Genomic DNA, 18,943 nt, shown 5'->3' with positions numbered 1-18,943 from the left:
TTCAACAAAGAGCGAGGAGATGTTATGGCTGCAACAACAAAGGGAAGACAAATGTAGTGGGCAGATCTAGTCATTCCAGAGTGTTCTGGTCAGTTGTCACACCATTTCTTAAATTTTCTCTTGTGGAACATTGACAGTTAGAGAGGCAGTCATTTCAACTTGTCACTGCAGTCTCTCTCGATCTCTCCGAAACAGTGAACGCTAGAGGTGTAGAGATTTATAAAAGTTGAAGTTGTTGTCGAATAGAAGGCTAGTGTTTTTTTCTGCCTCAGGACTTGGAAAGCAATGAGTGTACAGATTCTTATCACATCAATGTGAGGCTAAAACAGAACTAATGTCTTTCACTTTGGAACATCGAAAGTGAGATGATTAAGAATAAGATACCGATATCTTTTCAAGTTGTCACAACAATTTATCGTTGTTTCAACCTCAAATAGAAGTGAAATGTTGCAGGTATCAATGTTATTGTTTGCGGTTGTAATATAAGGAGAGGGAATTTTCTTGTAGGTTGATTTCATAACATTAATGATTAAGAGTACATGTAGATATACAAGAATCATGTGGGCATTTCTGGTTCAATTAGCGAGCACTCATGTTTAGAGGTTTCTACAGACACCAGAAGTACAGTGACTCGACAGCATTCCTGATCAGAAAAAGCAATAATAATGATAATAATAATTTTGTGTAAAACTCATAATTGGAATAACAGAGCGCCTCCAAACACAAAGGCACTAAAATATTGCATCGTCGTGCAATATTGAATATATGATGAGCAATCCAAACAACACTGCGTATTGATGTCGCCACTAAATGGCTGAATGCTCGCAGATGACAACAGAAGACTGCTTAATTAGTGGTGGATCCTGATGAAAGGTGGCTTTTACATCTGGCAGCCCTTACTCTTTTGTAAGCAATTAGTCTGAAGAGTGCCTGGATGGTTTTTTCATTATTTGTAATCTATTTACTATGGACATGCCAGTTCAACAGTAATAATAATAATAATAATAATACGAGTAAAACCAAAATGAATAATAATAATATAACAAAATACACACACGGCCAAAATAAACATTTCGCTCAATTAATTCACAAATTTGTTGAATTAGTTTTTGAGGTCCACTGTAGTGTACTGTTAAGGGGGGATTTGTGCAGGAATTTGGAGGTTTGGGTTTGTGTAAGAGTGTCTTCTTGTTTTTCTCATACTGATCAGTGTAATAGAAGTGCAGTTCACAAGTTGGAAGCTCAGTTAGAAGCTCAGTCTTGATGCCATGTTTGACGGGTTTAGAGTGGCATTAAACAAAAGGGAGAAAACATGAAGAACAAAAGTTGTCATTAAACAAGAACTAAAAACTACGCAGAGAGAAAACAAACCTGACGAATAAAAGCTTAATTTTGTTTTGAGCTGTAGTGAGATTTCATGTTATGTATGTTGTGTGTTTCAACTGTTGTTCGCACCCAATTTAAAGGGTTTCAATTGCGAAACGTTGTTGTCTTTTCAATAAGCTCTCAATAATATCTTTTGTTGAGGTTACTTGTTCAAAGTGTTTGGCTGAAATTAATCTAATGGGATCTGCAGTAAAATTTCTCATGATATTTTCTATAACAAACAGTTTTAATGTTAACTGTTGCACATGTTACTAGCTATTACCATCCCAATCCAATTTGCTTAAAACACTTTTGATGGCATGTCAACCATCGTTAATTAATTATGTTTTTGTGGTCGTATGGTTTTATATTGACCCATTTTATTGAGGTTTTTGTTTATGACATAAATTCATTGATAGTAAGATGAGCTGTAATTTTTACTGGTAGTTGCTTTTGAGCAATAAGAATCTGAATTGTTTTGTTTATTATGTCTAATTCCAGACAAGGCTGTTCAATAATCGTTGTTAATAATGCATGTACCCTTTACGACAATAGTTGTAGAACCATATCCAGTCTAAGGCAGTGTAATGTAAATTAAGATACTTAACATGTTTTAGCAGTATAGCTAACCTGTCCCCAATTCTTCAAAATCCAACTGTATGTTGTGTTTGATTCTGTTGGATTGAGGACTGCACAAGCAAACTGATAATGCATAAAGGCAGTGGACACTATTGGTAATTGTCAAAGACTAGCCTTCAAAGTTGGTGTATCTCAACATGCATAAAATAACAAACCTGTGAAAATTTGAGCTCAATCGGTCATAAAAAAAAACCCTTGTCACACGAAGTTGTGTGTGTTTTAGATGGTTGATTTCGAGACCTCAAGTTCAAAATCTGAGGTCTTGAAATCAAATTCGTGGAAAATTACTTCTTTCTCGAAAACTATGACACTTCGGAGCCGTTTCTCACAATGTTTTATACCATCATCCTCTCCCCATCACTCATTAGCAAGTAAGGTTTTATACTAATAATTGTTTTGAGTAATTACCAATAGTGTCCACTGCTTTTAAGATTGGATCAGGCATACTACCATAATCAGAGTCTATCAGTTTGGCTGTTGACTTAACCATATGGTGTTTGATTTTGTTAGAGTGATGAAGGATCTCCTCATAAAACCACCCAAGGGATCAAGGATTACTGCTGGAGTACTACTCACAAGATATTTCTCAGAAACATTTCTTAGATATAAGGTTCCTGGATAAACCAATCATTGATGTAAATGTGATGATGGACAAGCAATTATCTGTAAAAAAATGATTTAAAATTGTAATAATAATATAATTCAGTAAATTATACAGGTTTCAAATTCAAGAGTTACAAAGTGAAATAATCATGCAATATTCATCATTGATTGGAAAGGGTAGACTCACAGGCAAGTAAATAAATGATCAAATCCAACAAAAAAAGTGTAGTTTTACTTTGACAAGTTACTGTCACCATCGAGGTAGGAGGCGTCAGGATTGCTAGCTTCTTGTTTGAGTTGTCTGTGCCCATCCGGCCATCCCTGAATACACATTTACACATTTTGATCCATCACTCAGTTCAGCTCCCAAAGGAAATTTTGACGAGAATATTTTTGGCTGAAATGAGTTTCAGGGTGTTTACAGATTAGAAGGAAAAAAACAAGTTTTTTTTTTGTATTATCTAAATTGGAAATTCAGTGGCTTTGTTAAGTGATGAGTGAATAAGTTTCTTTTCAACGTGATTTTAAACAATATTATAAAATGTTATGAAATAAAATGTCAAGATATGTTAGGTGAGGAACTTAAGTATAAATGTTCACACAGGGGAAGGTCTGAGCACAGCAGCCAGAATCAATACTTTGAATTCCTTTTCTACTTGAAACTAAAAGCATTCAGCATTCTGAACTTACCTGAAAAGGTTTTTTAGGATAAACAAGGCGTTTTTTTTTTATGGAAACAAAAATATCAATATAAGTTTTCAAGTTCTGTTAAAACGTGAAAATTGACGCGTCTGACATGGAATCAATAAAGCACTAACTTAAATAGGGTACCTAGTGTTTGCGATCGAAGAATGTTTGCAAGTTTAAAGTAGGACCTATGTATTTATTTGAACAGTCTGGACTTTTGAAAATACGTGCATTGTCACGAGTGATCGTTGTTTAGCATTCAAATTCCTTGACATTTTCTTTTAATCATGTCTAGTTGACATTGGTTTTGCATAGATTACTAATTATGATGATCTATTTCATCATTATCACAATTTGCACAAGATTTATTTTTCAATTTCCACAAATTGATCTCATCGTAAATATTGCCGTTATTGTTTTGAAATGACCTACCCTTACATGTTGTTTCATCGCGCAACTTCACATAACATTATTCAGAGAAAGTTCAAAATGGATGACAATTTGTAAAGTTTGTTTTCTGGTATAGCTAATGAGCTGAAATCTCTACATTTCTATTGACTTTTATGGAGCATGGATGCGTACAAAGATTTATTTACCATTTGACTAATATCATAGAATCCTCGACACAAATGAAAAATCTTACGCTACATACATAGTACTGCTGTATAATGTATGCAGGTATCATTTGGTGTCTCAACATTATGCATAAAATAACTAACCTGTGAAAATTTGAGCTCAATTGGTCGTCGAAGTTGCGAGATAATAATGAAAGAAAAAACACCCTTGTCGCACAAAGTTGTGTGCTTTTTGATGGTCGATTTCGATACCTCAAATTCTAAATCTGAGGTCTTGAAATCAAATTCATGGAAAATTACTTCTTTCGCGAAAACTATGTCACTTCAGAGGGAGCCGTTTCTCTCAATGTTTTATACTTTCAACCTCTCCCCATTACTTGTCACCAAGGAAAGTTTTATGATAATAATTATTTTGAGTAATTACCAATAATGTCCACTTCCTTAAAGCACTCCCTGTTATGCAGAACTCCAGCACTGTGGTTTGCAACTGCTAATGTAGTGCCTACATGTTTGTCATTTGAGTAATGCAATATTTCATGACAATTTATTATAGGGATGGTTACTGTGCATAATATATTCAATAAATCAGGTGCAAGGTTTCAGGCAAAACTAGTCCAAATCAACAAATGTTTTTTTCTTTCTCTGCCGTTGGACCTAAGTTTCGCTGAGGTTCATGTAATTCATTGCAATCATTTTTCAAACTTTTTGTTAGCCCTTTGAGAAAGACTCTGCTACGGGTTGAAATATCAGGCAACTATCTATTTCATCCTGTTGCAATCGGACAACTTATAATATTATTATTCTAAAGACAAAGCTCCCATTCTACATTGTAATTCCTTATCCAGCTTTAGTTTTTTATTATATGTGGCGCCCCAGGGCAAAATCAGGCACTTCTTGGAAACAGTGACATATCATTGAAAGTCATCAGCCTTGATATCAATGTGATGTGATGTCTTACATTGTATTTTTCCAATTATGTTAAAAGATAATTACCCCAGAGTCCCTTAATAGGTTATATTTTGAAAGCTCTTTAAATTTTCGTCTATTTGTTGAGCTAACAAACCCAGAGGGCTGAGTCTGCGCAGGAAATGCCTAGTTCCGCCTGAAAGCATCACATTTATTTACTTATGTTTAATGAGATTCATAGGATTTGGCTTATTATATTGGGCTATCATTAACAGAGTAGCCATCTTGGTTTGCTCCCCTGTATCACAGTGCAATCATAACATTGATTATGTGTAGTTGGAAAAAGGGGCCACTTTATTTCCCAAGACGGCCTCAGCTTCCTCACACACATTCATTTTGGAGAAACAACCAGAGCCCAATTTCATGGCTCTGCTTACCGTAAGCACGGAATCTGCACTTACGGAAGCAGGGAATTCTGTGCTTACGGCAAGCGTATTTCACGGGTTCGCGGCGAATTTTGGCTTCTGCGCGTGCGTACTCCACGTTACTAGGCATTATACGCTTACAAGGCTAGCTCAGAGATTCGGCGCTGGCACGTAAGCGGGGAATCGTGATCGTAAGCGCAGAATTCGGCGGTAAGCAGAGCCATGAAATTGGGCCCTGCATGATACGTCTGTTGTTTACAGGTATAACGTTACCAGGCCAGGCTGAATGGATCAGTCAGTGTCTTGATTTCTGGGTTAACTCAAGAAAGTTGTGGGATCTGCAGCCTGGGTAGGGATCCGGGGCAGGGATCTGGGGCAGGGATCCGGGGCAGGGATCCGTGGGGTTACCTCCTTGTGCCCGCTCTGTATTCATTCATGTCACCAAATCAATGCTTGAGCTATCAGGAACACTTTTGTCAATGTTTGCTGAGTGCCCATGGAATGTCAACTCTGCCTACCCCCCCCCCCCCCCCCCCCTTGAGCCGGGAAGAGAAATCCATAACATCTAGGGTTTCTTCATCTAACGAGTTACTTGCAGGCTGTCTCTTGCCTCTTGTTTCTCTTTTATCACTATTTTTCCTGGGAGTATAAATGTCTTTTTCTGTTCGTCTTCAATCCTAAGCTTGAACTTATTGATGAGAGTACAGACCTTGTGATTGTTTCTAGTATCTATTTAAAGAATTATTTGATTTAGTTATATAATTGGCCGCAATCAATGGATAGCATTGGAATCTGTCGAAGGGAAAGAATTTCAAAATTGTGCAAAATTTATGAAGTGCTGTTTTTCTTGTGAGACAATTCCTGAGTTTACAACCTACTCAGATTTAGGTTGTTTTTATTTCCTAACTAAGTGTGACATAAAGGGTCTGGTTTAGGTTGTTTTCCGTCTTGGTTTATTCTTTGTATATTTGTCTCTCTATTTTTTGAAGGACTAATTTCAACAAGAAAATACAACCTCCCCATTTATGAGAGTATTTATTTATTTATTAGACAATATATAAGGTAATACAGTAAACAAGAAATTCATCTAATTATAAAGACAGCATTTGTGAAACAAACCCAACAAATAGGTAAAAAGAAGAAACCTGGAAAAGAGATGTACATGATGAAAACCCCCAAAACCAAACGCAAATGGATCAGTCACTGTCCATACATTCTATTTGTGCATCCCTGTGTAGACATCTTTTGTCTTTCCCTTGTCACTGTAGTTATAAAACCTCCCATAGACTTTGTAAACAAAATTCCTAGCCTTAAGAATTCCCCTATGGAGGTCCCTTTGTTATCACTTGTCTGTTTTGTTTTCATTCTTCATTAGGTTGTGAAAATGAAATTACTAAAACAGAAATGAAGGCGTGGGGGATTGCCCTAAAACTCTTAGGACTCATCTAGAGACCTTATAATGCATCCGCGCAGAGGGGAAAAAATAACCAGCAAACAAAACAACAAAAACCAAAAGACAAAAAGGACAAACACTGAATGGCATACAAAGAAAGAATGTGACAATAGTAATACAAAGGGCGAGGTATTAAAGCAAAAATAGTCTAATTATATTATATTTAACCGGGATATGTCACTCATGCTGTCCAAATTGCCTTTGGTTACGCCATGCTGCCTTGTCATACATGTATCTTAAGTGATGGGTAGTGACATCAAAGTTATATCCAGGGCCCAGTTTCATAAAGCTGCTTAAAGGCAGTGGACACAATTGGTAATTACTCAAAATAATTATTAGCATAAAATCTCTCTTGGTAACGAGTAATGGGGAGAGGTTGATAAAATATAACATTGTGAGAAACGGCTCCCTCTGAAGTAACATAGTTTTCAAGAAAGACGTATTTTTCCACGAATTTGATTTCAAGACCTCAGATTTAGAATTTGAGGTCTCCAAATCAAGCATCTGAAAGCACACAACTTCGTGTGACCAGGGTGATTTTTCTTTCATTATTATCTTGCAACTTTGACGACCGATTGAGCTAAAATTTCCACAGGTTTGTTATTTTATGCATATGTTGAGATACAGCAAGTGAGAACAGTGGTTTTTGACAATTACAATAGTGTCCAGTCCCTTTAAGCATAAAATATTGCTCAGCAAAACTTGGCATGAAACCAATGACAAATTGTACATACTATAACATTACATGTATGATTTAGCTGGTTATAAGCAAAATTCTTGTCTGCTGTTTTGTTTTATTGTCACACCATATTTGAGTTAAATTAATCCAATTTCAATGTGCAATTTGCAATTTGTAAATTTAGGGGAGTGGCTTAATAAATATTCCACATTTTTGGGGGATAACCAATTTGCCTCCTATTTATTTTCATCTTTTAAATTAATGTTAAATTGTTGTAATTCAGCCTTTGTGCAGCGAGGACAGTTTTTTAATCAACCATTTTATCTATCTAAAAATTCTATCTCTATCTATCTATCTACCTATCTATCTATCTATCTATCTATCTGTCTGTCTGTCTGTCTGTCTGTCTGTCTGTCTGTCTGTCTGTCTGTCTGTCTGTCTGTCTGTCTGTCTGTCTGTCTGTCTGTCTGTCTGTCTGTCTGTCTGTCTGTCTGTCTGTCTGTCTGTCTGTCTGTCTGTCTGTCTGTCTGTCTGTCTGTCTGTCTGTCTGTCTGTCTGTCTGTCTGTCTGTCTGTCTGTCTGTCTGTCTGTCTGTCTGTCTGTCTGTCTGTCTGTCTGTCTGTCTGTCTGTCTGTCTGTCTGTCTGTCTGTCTGTCTGTCTGTCTGTCTGTCTGTCTGTCTGTCTGTCTGTCTGTCTGTCTGTCTGTCTGTCTGTCTGTCTGTCTGTCTGTCTGTCTGTCTGTCTGTCTGTCTGTCTGTCTGTCTGTCTGTCTGTCTGTCTGTCTGTCTGTCTGTCTGTCTGTCTGTCTGTCTGTCTGTCTGTCTGTCTGTCTGTCTGTCTGTCTGTCTATCTATCTATCTATCTATCTATCTATCTATCTATCTATCTATCTATCTATCTATCTAAAAATTAATAAATCAATTAACTTTTTTAACATGGACTATTCGGAATAGCCCAAAAGCCCTTATATTATTGACTCTTTTTTTATTTAATTGTATTTGTTGTTCTTTATCCTTTGATACAGTGCTGGATTTGTTGACTGGCTGCCCCCTCTGTCAGGAATGCTTCTACCAATTCCCTTCCCAAGAGCGTAAGTACCTATCCGCTCCCCCTCCCCCCCCCTGTCATGCCTGTTGTTGCTCTGTACGCATATTATGTCTGATAAAACTCGTTAACAAAACGCGGTGCCACAGATTTCTTTGTGATGCAGATATCACAGTGGTGATGCAAGTGCCATTGAATTAATAAAATATAAAGGTCCCCATAAATATGGAAGTTAATTTGAAACAAAATTGCCATTTGACAGGTAATATTGAAAAGAGACAAAGCGTTTATATTTCATGTTGTCTGTCCCTCTTGTGCTAATTTAATTAAGGCAGCTATCTGTTTGACTATTTTTATCATCTGCTTGACCATTTGTTATGGTCCCCTTGGGACAGCGCGGTTAGTGCTGATTGAGAAATCAGACTCTCTTTGTTCCTGTGAATGATATCTGCTATCATGGATAGAGTATTGGTCATTGCAACGGAAATAGTACAACCTGAATCAGAATATAGTTGAGCTTGAGCAATTGTCTCCGTTTAGCTGTTTTTTTTTAAGGGCATGATCATAGAGTATTTTAAAATTTGTTTTATGATGGCTGTGGGGGTGAATTGTGGCAAATATTTGCCTTAATCAAATTGAGTTTTATTCAAACTGTTTACTCTTCAATAACACATTTAATGTCAATGCCAAGTTGTGATGTTTACCTCAAGAAAAATGAAATTTTAATATTTATTAATGAAGACCATATGCAAGTGACTTGATTAGAGGCTAACCTTAAGTTTTTTTTATAGTAAACTATTTTCAGAAAGCCCTTTATTGCCAATGCCAAGCTGTAATAATTACCTCCTAAAGATGACATTATCATGTTTATTATTGTGACATTAATAAATACGGTAGCCATACGCTCATGACTTTTCCCTAGACTACCCTGTAAGGCAATGTGACTAGCCTAATTAGAATCCATTCTGCAGAATGTTATTGCCAGGATCTGACATTACTAAGTCAAACTATCACACCTGGGTATACTATCTGAATATTTCAGGCTGTATTTGCATGCCCAAGTGTTGAATGTCGCACTGGAAGTGCCCGGCTGAATTCATAAATGGGAAATTTCAGCCTCTCAAAATGGCATCCTAATTTTCATACTGAATGTAGAAGCAAACTGTACATGTATCCCTTTATATAGATTGCTTCCTAAAGATTGAACATTGAAGACAGTATAGTTTTGTTCCCTTAAATGTATGTTGGATGCCCGATTTAATAATATTCTGTTTAATATTGCACCCATTTTTTTTTTTTTTTTTTTTTGCAAGCATAGCTTCGCAAAATAGAACACTTTTAAGATCCTTTAGATCACGTTGGCCGACCCCTTAATGGATTTTTGCATCCCTCATGCACCTTCCATCATCGCATCAAAAATACTGTCCCCGTTGTTCGCAAATCAGATTGAGTCTGTCCTGCTCATTTAAAGTGGAAGGATGGCAAGCTCCTTGCATAAGGAGGATAACCTACTTTTAAAATAATACACCATGGTTATCCGCACTCAAATGTCTTCTCTTTGACTGTTTTTCAATCCATAGGGCCCTGCAGAACAAGCGTGTCACGGGGTAAGTAAATCCTTTCTAGCCTTGCGTATGTCAGTGGGCTTCAGGGAAATACGACTTACAGAAACGCCTACTTAAAGGCAGTGGACACTATTGGTAATTACTCAAAATAATTATCAGCATAAAACCTCACTTGGTAACAGGTAATGGGGAGAGGTTGATAGTATAAAACATTGTGAGAAACGGCTCCCTCTGAAGTGACTTGGTTTTCGAGAAAGAAGTAATTTTCCACGAATTTGATTTCGAGACCTCTTGAGGTCTCGAAATCAACCATCTAAACGCACACAACTTCGTGTGACAAGGGTGTTTTTTCTTTCATTATTAACTCGCAACTTCGACGACCAATTGAGCTCAAATTTTCACAGGTTTGTCATTTCATGCATATTTTGAGATAACACCAAGTGGAAAGACTGGTTTTTGACAATTACCAATAGTGTCCAGGGTCTTTTAGGCTATTAAGAAATACCTCTTAGTGTTTAGACAAACACGTTGTAGTCCTTCTTAGGAACCTGTAACCATGACAATCAAGGCACTTACAGTCCCAACTTTTCCATAACCATTCTTCAGGCAAGTGTGTGGGTGCCTACTGTATAAACCTCTCTTGACAGATAGGTTGCCTTGGCAACCAAGGTTCTTGTAGCCCTAAACCTTTTTAAACTGATAAGTACCCATTCTCTAGACAGGTTAATGGGTTCCTACAACATCAACATCCCTTGACAGGTAGCCTTGGTAATTAAGGTTCTTGTTGTCCTAACCTTTCCAAACTGTACCCACTCTTTGGACAGGGGAAGAGGTGCTTACCTACCTCGCTTAATAATAAAGTACTTCTTTGATAGATTCACTAACTCTATAGTTACGGGGCAATCTCGATGGTCTAGTTGGGTAGACATTTGCTCCAAAATGGCAAAGGTCGCCATTCTAGTTAGACCAACTGTCACACAGCAGTTTGAGTCCCACCTGAGTAATACGCCTGTGGATTTCTAAGACAGGACTTTGGGAAACCACTGCAAATAAGTGTTAGTATAAAACCAAATAATATTCTTCATCTCTGATGCAAATTTAATTTTTTGTTGTTGTTGTTGTTTCTGTAGAGCTCTGAGTCAGATCATCAGTAAGTTTGCAGCTGATGATCGATGTGAGGTACACACAGCGGTTTGTGGAGTGAGGGACGGTAAAGCTGGTTGGCTGGATCTCTTTTGCCCAGGAGGGGTGGCTTGTGATGATGTGGGACAGATCTTCTCCCAGATGGTAGGTACCTATGAAGCATTAAAGCCATGAGTTTCATGGGACATTATTGAATTGAACCATATTCTTACACCCGATTCAGACAGGTGCTCCCGAGTCACATCAGACCAACATTTACAAATGTACATGTACATCAGGTTCGGCTCATGACAAGATCGACGTCTGAAATCCAGCCGCTCCTGAGTTGTTCCGACCGACTGCAACAGTCGATCTTTCATCTTCTAGCGCATGCAGTCGCTCCTAACTATGTTATTAGCAGTCGCTTCTAACTGCATGTAATTAATTCAGAATTTGGTCTGGCGCGACTCTGGAGCGCCTGTCTTAAATGGGTGTTAGATGCCTTTATTAGGACAAGGAAAATGTAAAACCTTTTTTTTCAAACCTTGATTGATTCTTGATCTAATAACTAGGCCTGGGCGAATTATTCGAATATCCGGTTAATGGCGAATAGCTTTTCCTATCCGTAACCGCGAATGCCTTTTTTTTCTTAACCGGATATCCGCATAGGGCGCGAATAGCTATTTATAAACCGGATAGTTCTGTAATTACAACCAAGTAACCGGATATTCTTTAATATCCGAATATCCGCGGACGTCGGGCGACAACTGACATGAATGTTTTGTCTGAAATCTAATGAAACTTCTATTAAGACAGCATAAAACAGCATAAATTAAGTATTTAACTATGCTCACCTCCGTGAAGAGTCAAAACAATGACATTTCTGACGTAATTTGTTCAAAGATTACAAAAGTTTTCCTTCACGTAGAGTCATCCACGATCAAAAGAAAAAGCAAATCGCCATCTTTAAATTAGATCCGGTCATTTTTATGAATGAACCGAGTGACACTGTCTAAAACTAATATCAATCCGCCCAGAAGATCTCATTCACAAACGAACAGCGCCCTCTAGCGACAAAAAAAAAAAAATTTTTTTATATTTTTTTATTTTTATTTTTTTTATAGCGCCCTCTAGCGGCGAAAAAAAACTATTCGAATATCCGGTTAATTTCGGATAGTTGGTCAGCGGTATCCGAATAACAAAATTTCACTATTCGCCCAGCACTACTAATAACCATTCCCTAGAAACTTGGGGTTTCTTTTTGCTAATGGTGTAAACATCATACATGTATGTAATGAGGCAGTATTTATGCAATACAGAATTGTGTTAAACCAGTTGGCTTTATAGATGACGCAGTATTGCGCATCATGCAGTAGATTTCTTATAAACTGGCAATGGTGTTTCTATGCGTGTTGTGAGACACTATAGTGGATTGCATGTACACAGACAACTGTTTAATGGAGTCCATAGGGTTTTGGGTTGGTGACCCCAGTAATAAGGCATGGCAAACAGTAAACAGATGAACTTGCTGGATGGATTTTTGCCTAATGCCTTTGTATTAGCAACTGTACCGTTAATGTCACTGAACCTGTGAGCATTCCGTAAAGACCGATTGTACTGCATTGTCATGAGGTCTTTCACCACTCTCTGGGATACTCAATTTGATCAGGTTTGATTCAATGATTTGTTATTCATAAATACCTAAGTGAGTTTATCAATTCTGATTGGTCGAGAGGGCATCACGTGGGGGTGTTTGAACGGATGATATAACACCAGTAAAAGGTGTTGAAACATTGGGTGACACACGAGCTTGCACCTGTGCTTATAAGACAGTTTCATCATTTCTATTGGTTGAGAGCAACGGCTGAAACAGTTGTGCCACATCACGCGATATGCGCGACGCGCACAGCAATCTCCTTATTAGGAGTTGTTTACCTGAGGGCCTTACCATTTCAAAGCTGGAGGGGTGTTGCGTTGAAAGAAATCATTGAACAATTAAAATGTTTGCATTTATTTTACTTTTTGACCCAAAAGTGTTGATGTTTTTTGACCGAAATAGTATTTATGAATGGGAATCAAAGTGTGTTGAGTAGGTTTTCAACTAGTGGTTTTAAACCCCCCGAGGCCAGGTTCTTGATGATTTACCTCTACTTCCTCTCGATAAAATTATCAAAACAAGGCCTCGGCAGGTTTAAACCACTAGTTGAAAACCTTAACCACACATTGTTTCCCTTATTACATAAACACTTTCCAACGGTCTAATTGCATCTAAGAAACACGGTCATAAACAATAATGAGCCGTTAAATTCTGTAACTGTCAACGAGAAAACATCTTTTAATTGGTGTCCAAACTGAGTTCCATGGACGAAGCGAAATGTTTTAATTGTTCCGAAACAAATAACAACATTTCAGATTATTCCTTGTGCCTCATTACCCACTCAATTAAGACTTGTAGTTAATGTTTAGAGAAAATTCTCTGCTTCTAAATGTATCAACCAAGTAAATAACTTAAGTTGGAAGAATGATCAAAATGAATGCTGAATACTTTGGAAATGAGTATCTCACTACAGTAAAACGATGCGTGAGTGAAAACTATGGGATCCATCAAATTCACTTCACATACATGTAGCGGCGCTCAAAAGCCCTGCTCAAACAAAAATTTCCTGTTATTTTAAGACGTAAAGCCTTTTTTATTCAGACGTTCACTCCATGATCTGAAAAAAAGAAAAAAAGAAGAAGTCTATTTCTAGTTACAGTGTTCCTTTTGTTAAGTGCACACAAAAGTTTTAGTTTTAGCCAATTATTTGTTATTTCGGTGTTTGTTATTGCAGCATTTCACTGTATGTTGAAGTATATCTGCCCCGGACCCCCCCCCCCCCCAAAAAAAAAGGTGTCTAATTTACATAACTTTCAACAAAGGGTGCAGAGTTACATGTATGCTATTATACAGAAAGGGCTCAAAATAACCCACGACAATTGCTGTGATGCCTTTTGCTGTGGTTTCCTTTGCAAGGTTCCAATATAATTTGAATTTTTCCTCATAGAAGTGCCCTTTACCAGAGGGAAACGAATATGCGCCCCCCCCCCCCTCCAATAATAAAATTTAAGGCCTGTAAAAGACTAATTACAAATATACATGTATGTTATGGTAAACATTTGTAGCTCCAGAAGTTGATTAGCTGTTGCTGCAGACGACGTCGTTTCCTGTTGTCCATTACTCCTCGCCTCTTTGAACCAATTCAACTTCTAGCCCTGCGAAGAAATCATACCTGCATAGAGGTATGAACAGTTTCTTGATTAATGATATGGGACATTTATATATAGCGTATAATGTAGGAACAAGAATGCCAAACACGTATCATAAAACAATGAAATGAAATATTAAAAGCAATACATGTAGATACAAAAATAAAGGATTTTTTTTTCAGAAAGACTCTGCTTACGCCGAAATGCAGGCTATTAACTATTTTTTTTTATACTATCGTTCCATTTGGTTGGCAAGCTGTTTGCAACCGCTAATTCTATTTTGACTTACTTGATTTATTATTGGATGATGTGTTATTATATGGAGTTTTGTGATTGACATTTTATATTAAGAAGAATCGTTTCTTCTACTTAATGTTCTGAAGTTTCCTTTCTTCTACTTAATGTTCAGTCAGAGTCATGATTTGCAAAATAAACCGCCGGGACAGGCTGTAAAATAAATACTTATTTTTAGCAAAAAATTATTTTTAATCAAGGTCTGAGTCAGCGGGGAAGCATAAATGTAATCATTGAGTTGGAAGGTTGCGCTAATGTTTGTCAATGATTTTATTTATATCCCATGAATTTCTTAAGTGGCTTGTTATTGTGTAATTTTTTTTTTGACAAAGGTTTGAAGGTAATGATAGTAGAAAGCTACTAATACATAAATATTACTTAGGTAATGAGGTGCTGAATTTGTTTTAGAAATGAGTAAAACAATGTCACAAAAATAATTGTTTTCTCAGTTTTAGCATGTAAAAACATATTTAACAGTTATGCTGTGTTATGGGTTACATGTTATAACACCATCACCATAACTGTAAATACGTTTTTGCATGCTAAAATAATTTTCATCTCACTGAGATGAAAACTGTTTTGTGATTCGTTTTACTCATTTCTCAAAAACTACACCACCTTAGGAAGTTAATTGAAGGGAAGCTTTCTACTATCATTATCTTCAAATCGTGTTTATGTAAATCTGTGGACATTTTGAAAAAGTATGTGAATCCTTTAAGATGCCTATTTTGATTTGTGTGTTGTTATAGATGCTGTGTCTGATGTTAGAGTTGGATATCCTGCCTGATGAAGAGGCATGTATGCAGGTAACCCAGACACTCAAGAGTACATCCGAGGGATTAGAGACGTACATGCAACTCTGCGAAAAGCAAACGGCTCTCAAGCAGCTGGTGAGCTTGTCTACAAATTTCTTTATCATTAGATGTGGCTAATTTGTGGCTAATTTGTGCGATTAGTGTTGAAGTCGTGACTATTATACACATATTGACTGGCAATGAGATAATGTGTACGTCTATTCCCCTGAGGGACTTTGAGTGACCAGAAGAGGGACCTATTTCCCTCGGCCGAATAAGTCCCTCTTCTGGTCACTCACAAGCCCGAATAGACGTACACTAGTTACCGAATTATGCCAGTCAATATGTGCTTTATAACGCACCTCGGTCTTAAATGTGAAATAGGATAAGAAAATTTGGAAAAGAAAGGAAGTTCTTTAGTTGCTATTCACGGTTCACGTCTAGAGAGGGCGCTGTAACCAGGCACTATTTAAAAAAGACTAGTGCCCAGCGAGCACTGCCTGCAAAACGCTCCGGTAAGGGGCACCTCTATGAGGAAAGAGTTCATTTTGGAGGGCACCACGGCAAAACGCAGAATTTGCTGTGGGTGCCGTTAGTTATTTTGGTGGTTTTGGACAAACCAATGGTGAAAGGGCACAACATTTTAGTTGTCCTCTACAGAAAAGCTAGACTGTATGCTGCTTTAGTACTCATTGGAGGTATTATTTCAAGATGGTTTTCCCACCTTGCAAGGTTTAAGCAATTCTATGTACAAATGTATACAAAATTAACCTTTGAACACCCCCTTGACACTCTCCACATAGCAAGAGAAAGGAGGTCCCAACGCATTGTCTCTGCCCTCTAAGTCCACGGATGTGGACGTTGCTCAACTCTTCAGCTCAGGGCCATTGGGTAACCTGGAGTGTCTGAACCTTGCCTTCACCCACGTAACCAGTGGATGTGCTGAAACACTCATTAAGCTGCCCAATCTCAAGACATTAAATCTCTGGTCAACCCAGGTGAGTACATGTAGTAACCCAGTCATATTGCCCCCTAGCAAAGTCGCTCTCTGCAGCTTTGCTTCCTAGTAAAATCGCCACTGACAAAATCACCCCTACAAAGTCACCCCTCATTGACCTTTGGTAAAGTTGTCCTCTCCCCATACAGAGTCCCCTCTCGGTAGGGTTTCGTCCTAGTAAAGTACCCCCCTACGAAGTCAAACCCCTACAAAGTTGACCTGCAAATTGACCCTGCAGCAAAGAGGAAGTTCAAGTGTGCACAATGGTTAACTAAAAGTTGACCATTTGCACTCGAAGCCAGGCTGGTCGACCATTGGTCGACCACTGAGGTTGACCCCTCGGCGCTTTACACATGTGGTCGACCATTTGGAACCAGCCTCAAGCACATGGTTTCTTCACTGGTCCCAACAGCATGTGCAATTCTAACACGTGTAAAGCGCAGAAGGGAACCAATGACACTGTAGTGAAAAGACGGAAGGTTGACTAGACTTCCAAATGAGTCATTCGAATGAGTGTTTCACTGCCATGTATGGTGCTGGTCAGTAGTCAGCCATGGGTCGACTAATGTGCCCACTCAAACTTGCTCAAAGTGGCCCCCTGCAAGGCTTGATTTGGAGGACTTTTTGTTGTTACATTAAGGGTACCATTCAATACAAGGGCACCATTATTGACAAGGCATGTTTTCTCTTGATTAGTTTGGTGACAGCGGTCTGGAGTTGATCACAGAGCACATGCATTGTCTTGAGAGCCTCAACCTATGTGAGACCCAGGTGACTGATGAAGGGTTGCGCTGCCTGACAGACTTGAAGAAACTCAACCATCTGAATCTGAACAGTACCCCTCTGACTACACGCACCTGCAAATTACTTCTGGTAGGTACCCATTGGAGTCTGTTCCTAGTTTAGAAATCACTGATTTATAGGGCATTCTGCTCTGCCAGCCAGGCTTCTAGTGGATGATACCATTGCCAACATCCTTACAGACTGTGAAGGGGGTAACCCTGTTTCAGCCCCCGGAGTAGGTGGCATTGTGCCCCTGGTAACAGTATAGCCCTTACCCTGAAGTGGCTGTCCATGGCCTTGTGATTTTAAAATAGGCGAAATCTCATAAAAGGATAATATGAGTAATAATTACATGTAAAATGAGCAAACAATAGCCTCTGCCAATCAACCAAATTTCAATGGCAAAACATAAGGGGAATCAAAAGGTACCTTGACAAGGATACTCTTTATTATGTGGTCAGAGCTTTAGTCCTCTCTCATATTGACTCTGGCAGTCCTCTATAATATTGGCACTACTTCTAGTTGGACAGATTTCAAAGATTACGTTGGGTGCATTCAATTAGCTTCCCTGTGTGGACCCCGCGGTGCTCATTCGGTTGAGCCACTGACATGAGCTAATTCTATGCCAAAAACATAGGGTTCGAACAGTCACTCGCCCTGTCATGGTGACGTCATGCACCTTGCGCCAGCCCAAGCGACCCGTTCCCCAAGCAGGGGCCGACCCTGGTGAGCCCCTGGAATGAAGTCAAAGCTATTTGAACGTACCGAGGGCAGATCGGGGTCGACCCAGGGAAGCTAATCGAACGCGCCAATAATAGTGCAGCTTGTTTGGTATTTTCCACACCCTTGAGCCCTGGTCACAGTATAATTATAAGCTGTACAGTACGTACGGTGGTTACTTTCCAGTGGTACATCCTGGGCCAGATTGCATGGCTCTGCTTTACTGTAAGTGAACAAACCAGGGCTTTTTCACAGGACTCGCGAAAGTACTGAGTAACTGAGTATACGGTGCTACTAAACACACATTAGTGTATGGGTAAACACCAAAAATTATATTCTTTGTCCCCGAATGCAAATTTAACATCACTTATATCGTTGCGGTACCCCCTGCCAAAACATAGGATTTGAACTGCCTCTAGCTACCGGGCAACCTCGGTTTTCTAGTTGGTAAGACACTGCTCTCGAATTGCAAGGGTCCTGGGTTCGAATCCCACCCGAGTAACATGCCTGTGATATTTTTTTCACAGGACTGGGGAAAGTACTGAGTATACAGTGCTATTAAACACACATCGGTGTATGGGTAAAAACCAAAATTAATATTCTTTGTGCCCGATGCATACTTAACATCTCTTAAACCAGGGCTTGATGTAACCATATTACAGGTTAACAGGCATTTATTTAGCGCAACTATAAGGGTGCATTTGATTAACTTCCCTGGGTCGACCCCAATCTGCCTCCAGTACGTTCGAATAGCTTTGACTTCATTCCAGGGGCTCACCCGGGTCAGCCCCCAGTGCCCTGCTTGTGGAATGGGTCACTTTGGGCTGGCCCGAGGTGCATGACGTCACCACGAGAGGGTAAGTGATCGTTCGATTGGCTCTTGTGGGGAGCTCAACCTGAGTGAGCACCACAGGGTCGACACAGGGAAGCTAATCGAACGCGTCCTAAGTATTCCAAGTTTGCACAGCTAGGAAAGAAATTTAGTGCTTACCCTGTAAGGGAAGAATGTTGGTCATAAGTGCAGAATTTAGAAATACTCAGAGCC

General features: G+C 38.7%; 1 protein-coding gene across 1 annotated transcript in view; it reads left to right on the top strand.

Annotated features, from left to right (window-relative positions):
* Positions 1 to 18,943, top strand: part of LOC139934669 (C-Maf-inducing protein-like) — a 101,207-nt gene that overhangs the window by 74,132 nt on the left and 8,132 nt on the right. The window contains exons 9-15 of the mRNA XM_071929013.1: positions 8,358 to 8,423; positions 9,958 to 9,984; positions 11,073 to 11,229; positions 14,227 to 14,343; positions 15,354 to 15,494; positions 16,202 to 16,396; positions 17,092 to 17,268. Of these exons, the coding sequence (XP_071785114.1) occupies positions 8,358 to 8,423; positions 9,958 to 9,984; positions 11,073 to 11,229; positions 14,227 to 14,343; positions 15,354 to 15,494; positions 16,202 to 16,396; positions 17,092 to 17,268 (880 nt within the window). The remainder of the gene's footprint in view (positions 1 to 8,357; positions 8,424 to 9,957; positions 9,985 to 11,072; positions 11,230 to 14,226; positions 14,344 to 15,353; positions 15,495 to 16,201; positions 16,397 to 17,091; positions 17,269 to 18,943) is intronic.

The sequence above is a fragment of the Asterias amurensis genome, chromosome 3 (genome assembly GCF_032118995.1).
Source record: "Asterias amurensis chromosome 3, ASM3211899v1".
In the NCBI taxonomy this organism is placed as follows: Eukaryota; Metazoa; Echinodermata; class Asteroidea; order Forcipulatida; family Asteriidae; genus Asterias; species Asterias amurensis.
The sequence above is the reverse complement of the archived record's forward strand: the minus strand, read 5'-3'. Positions and strand labels throughout refer to the sequence as shown.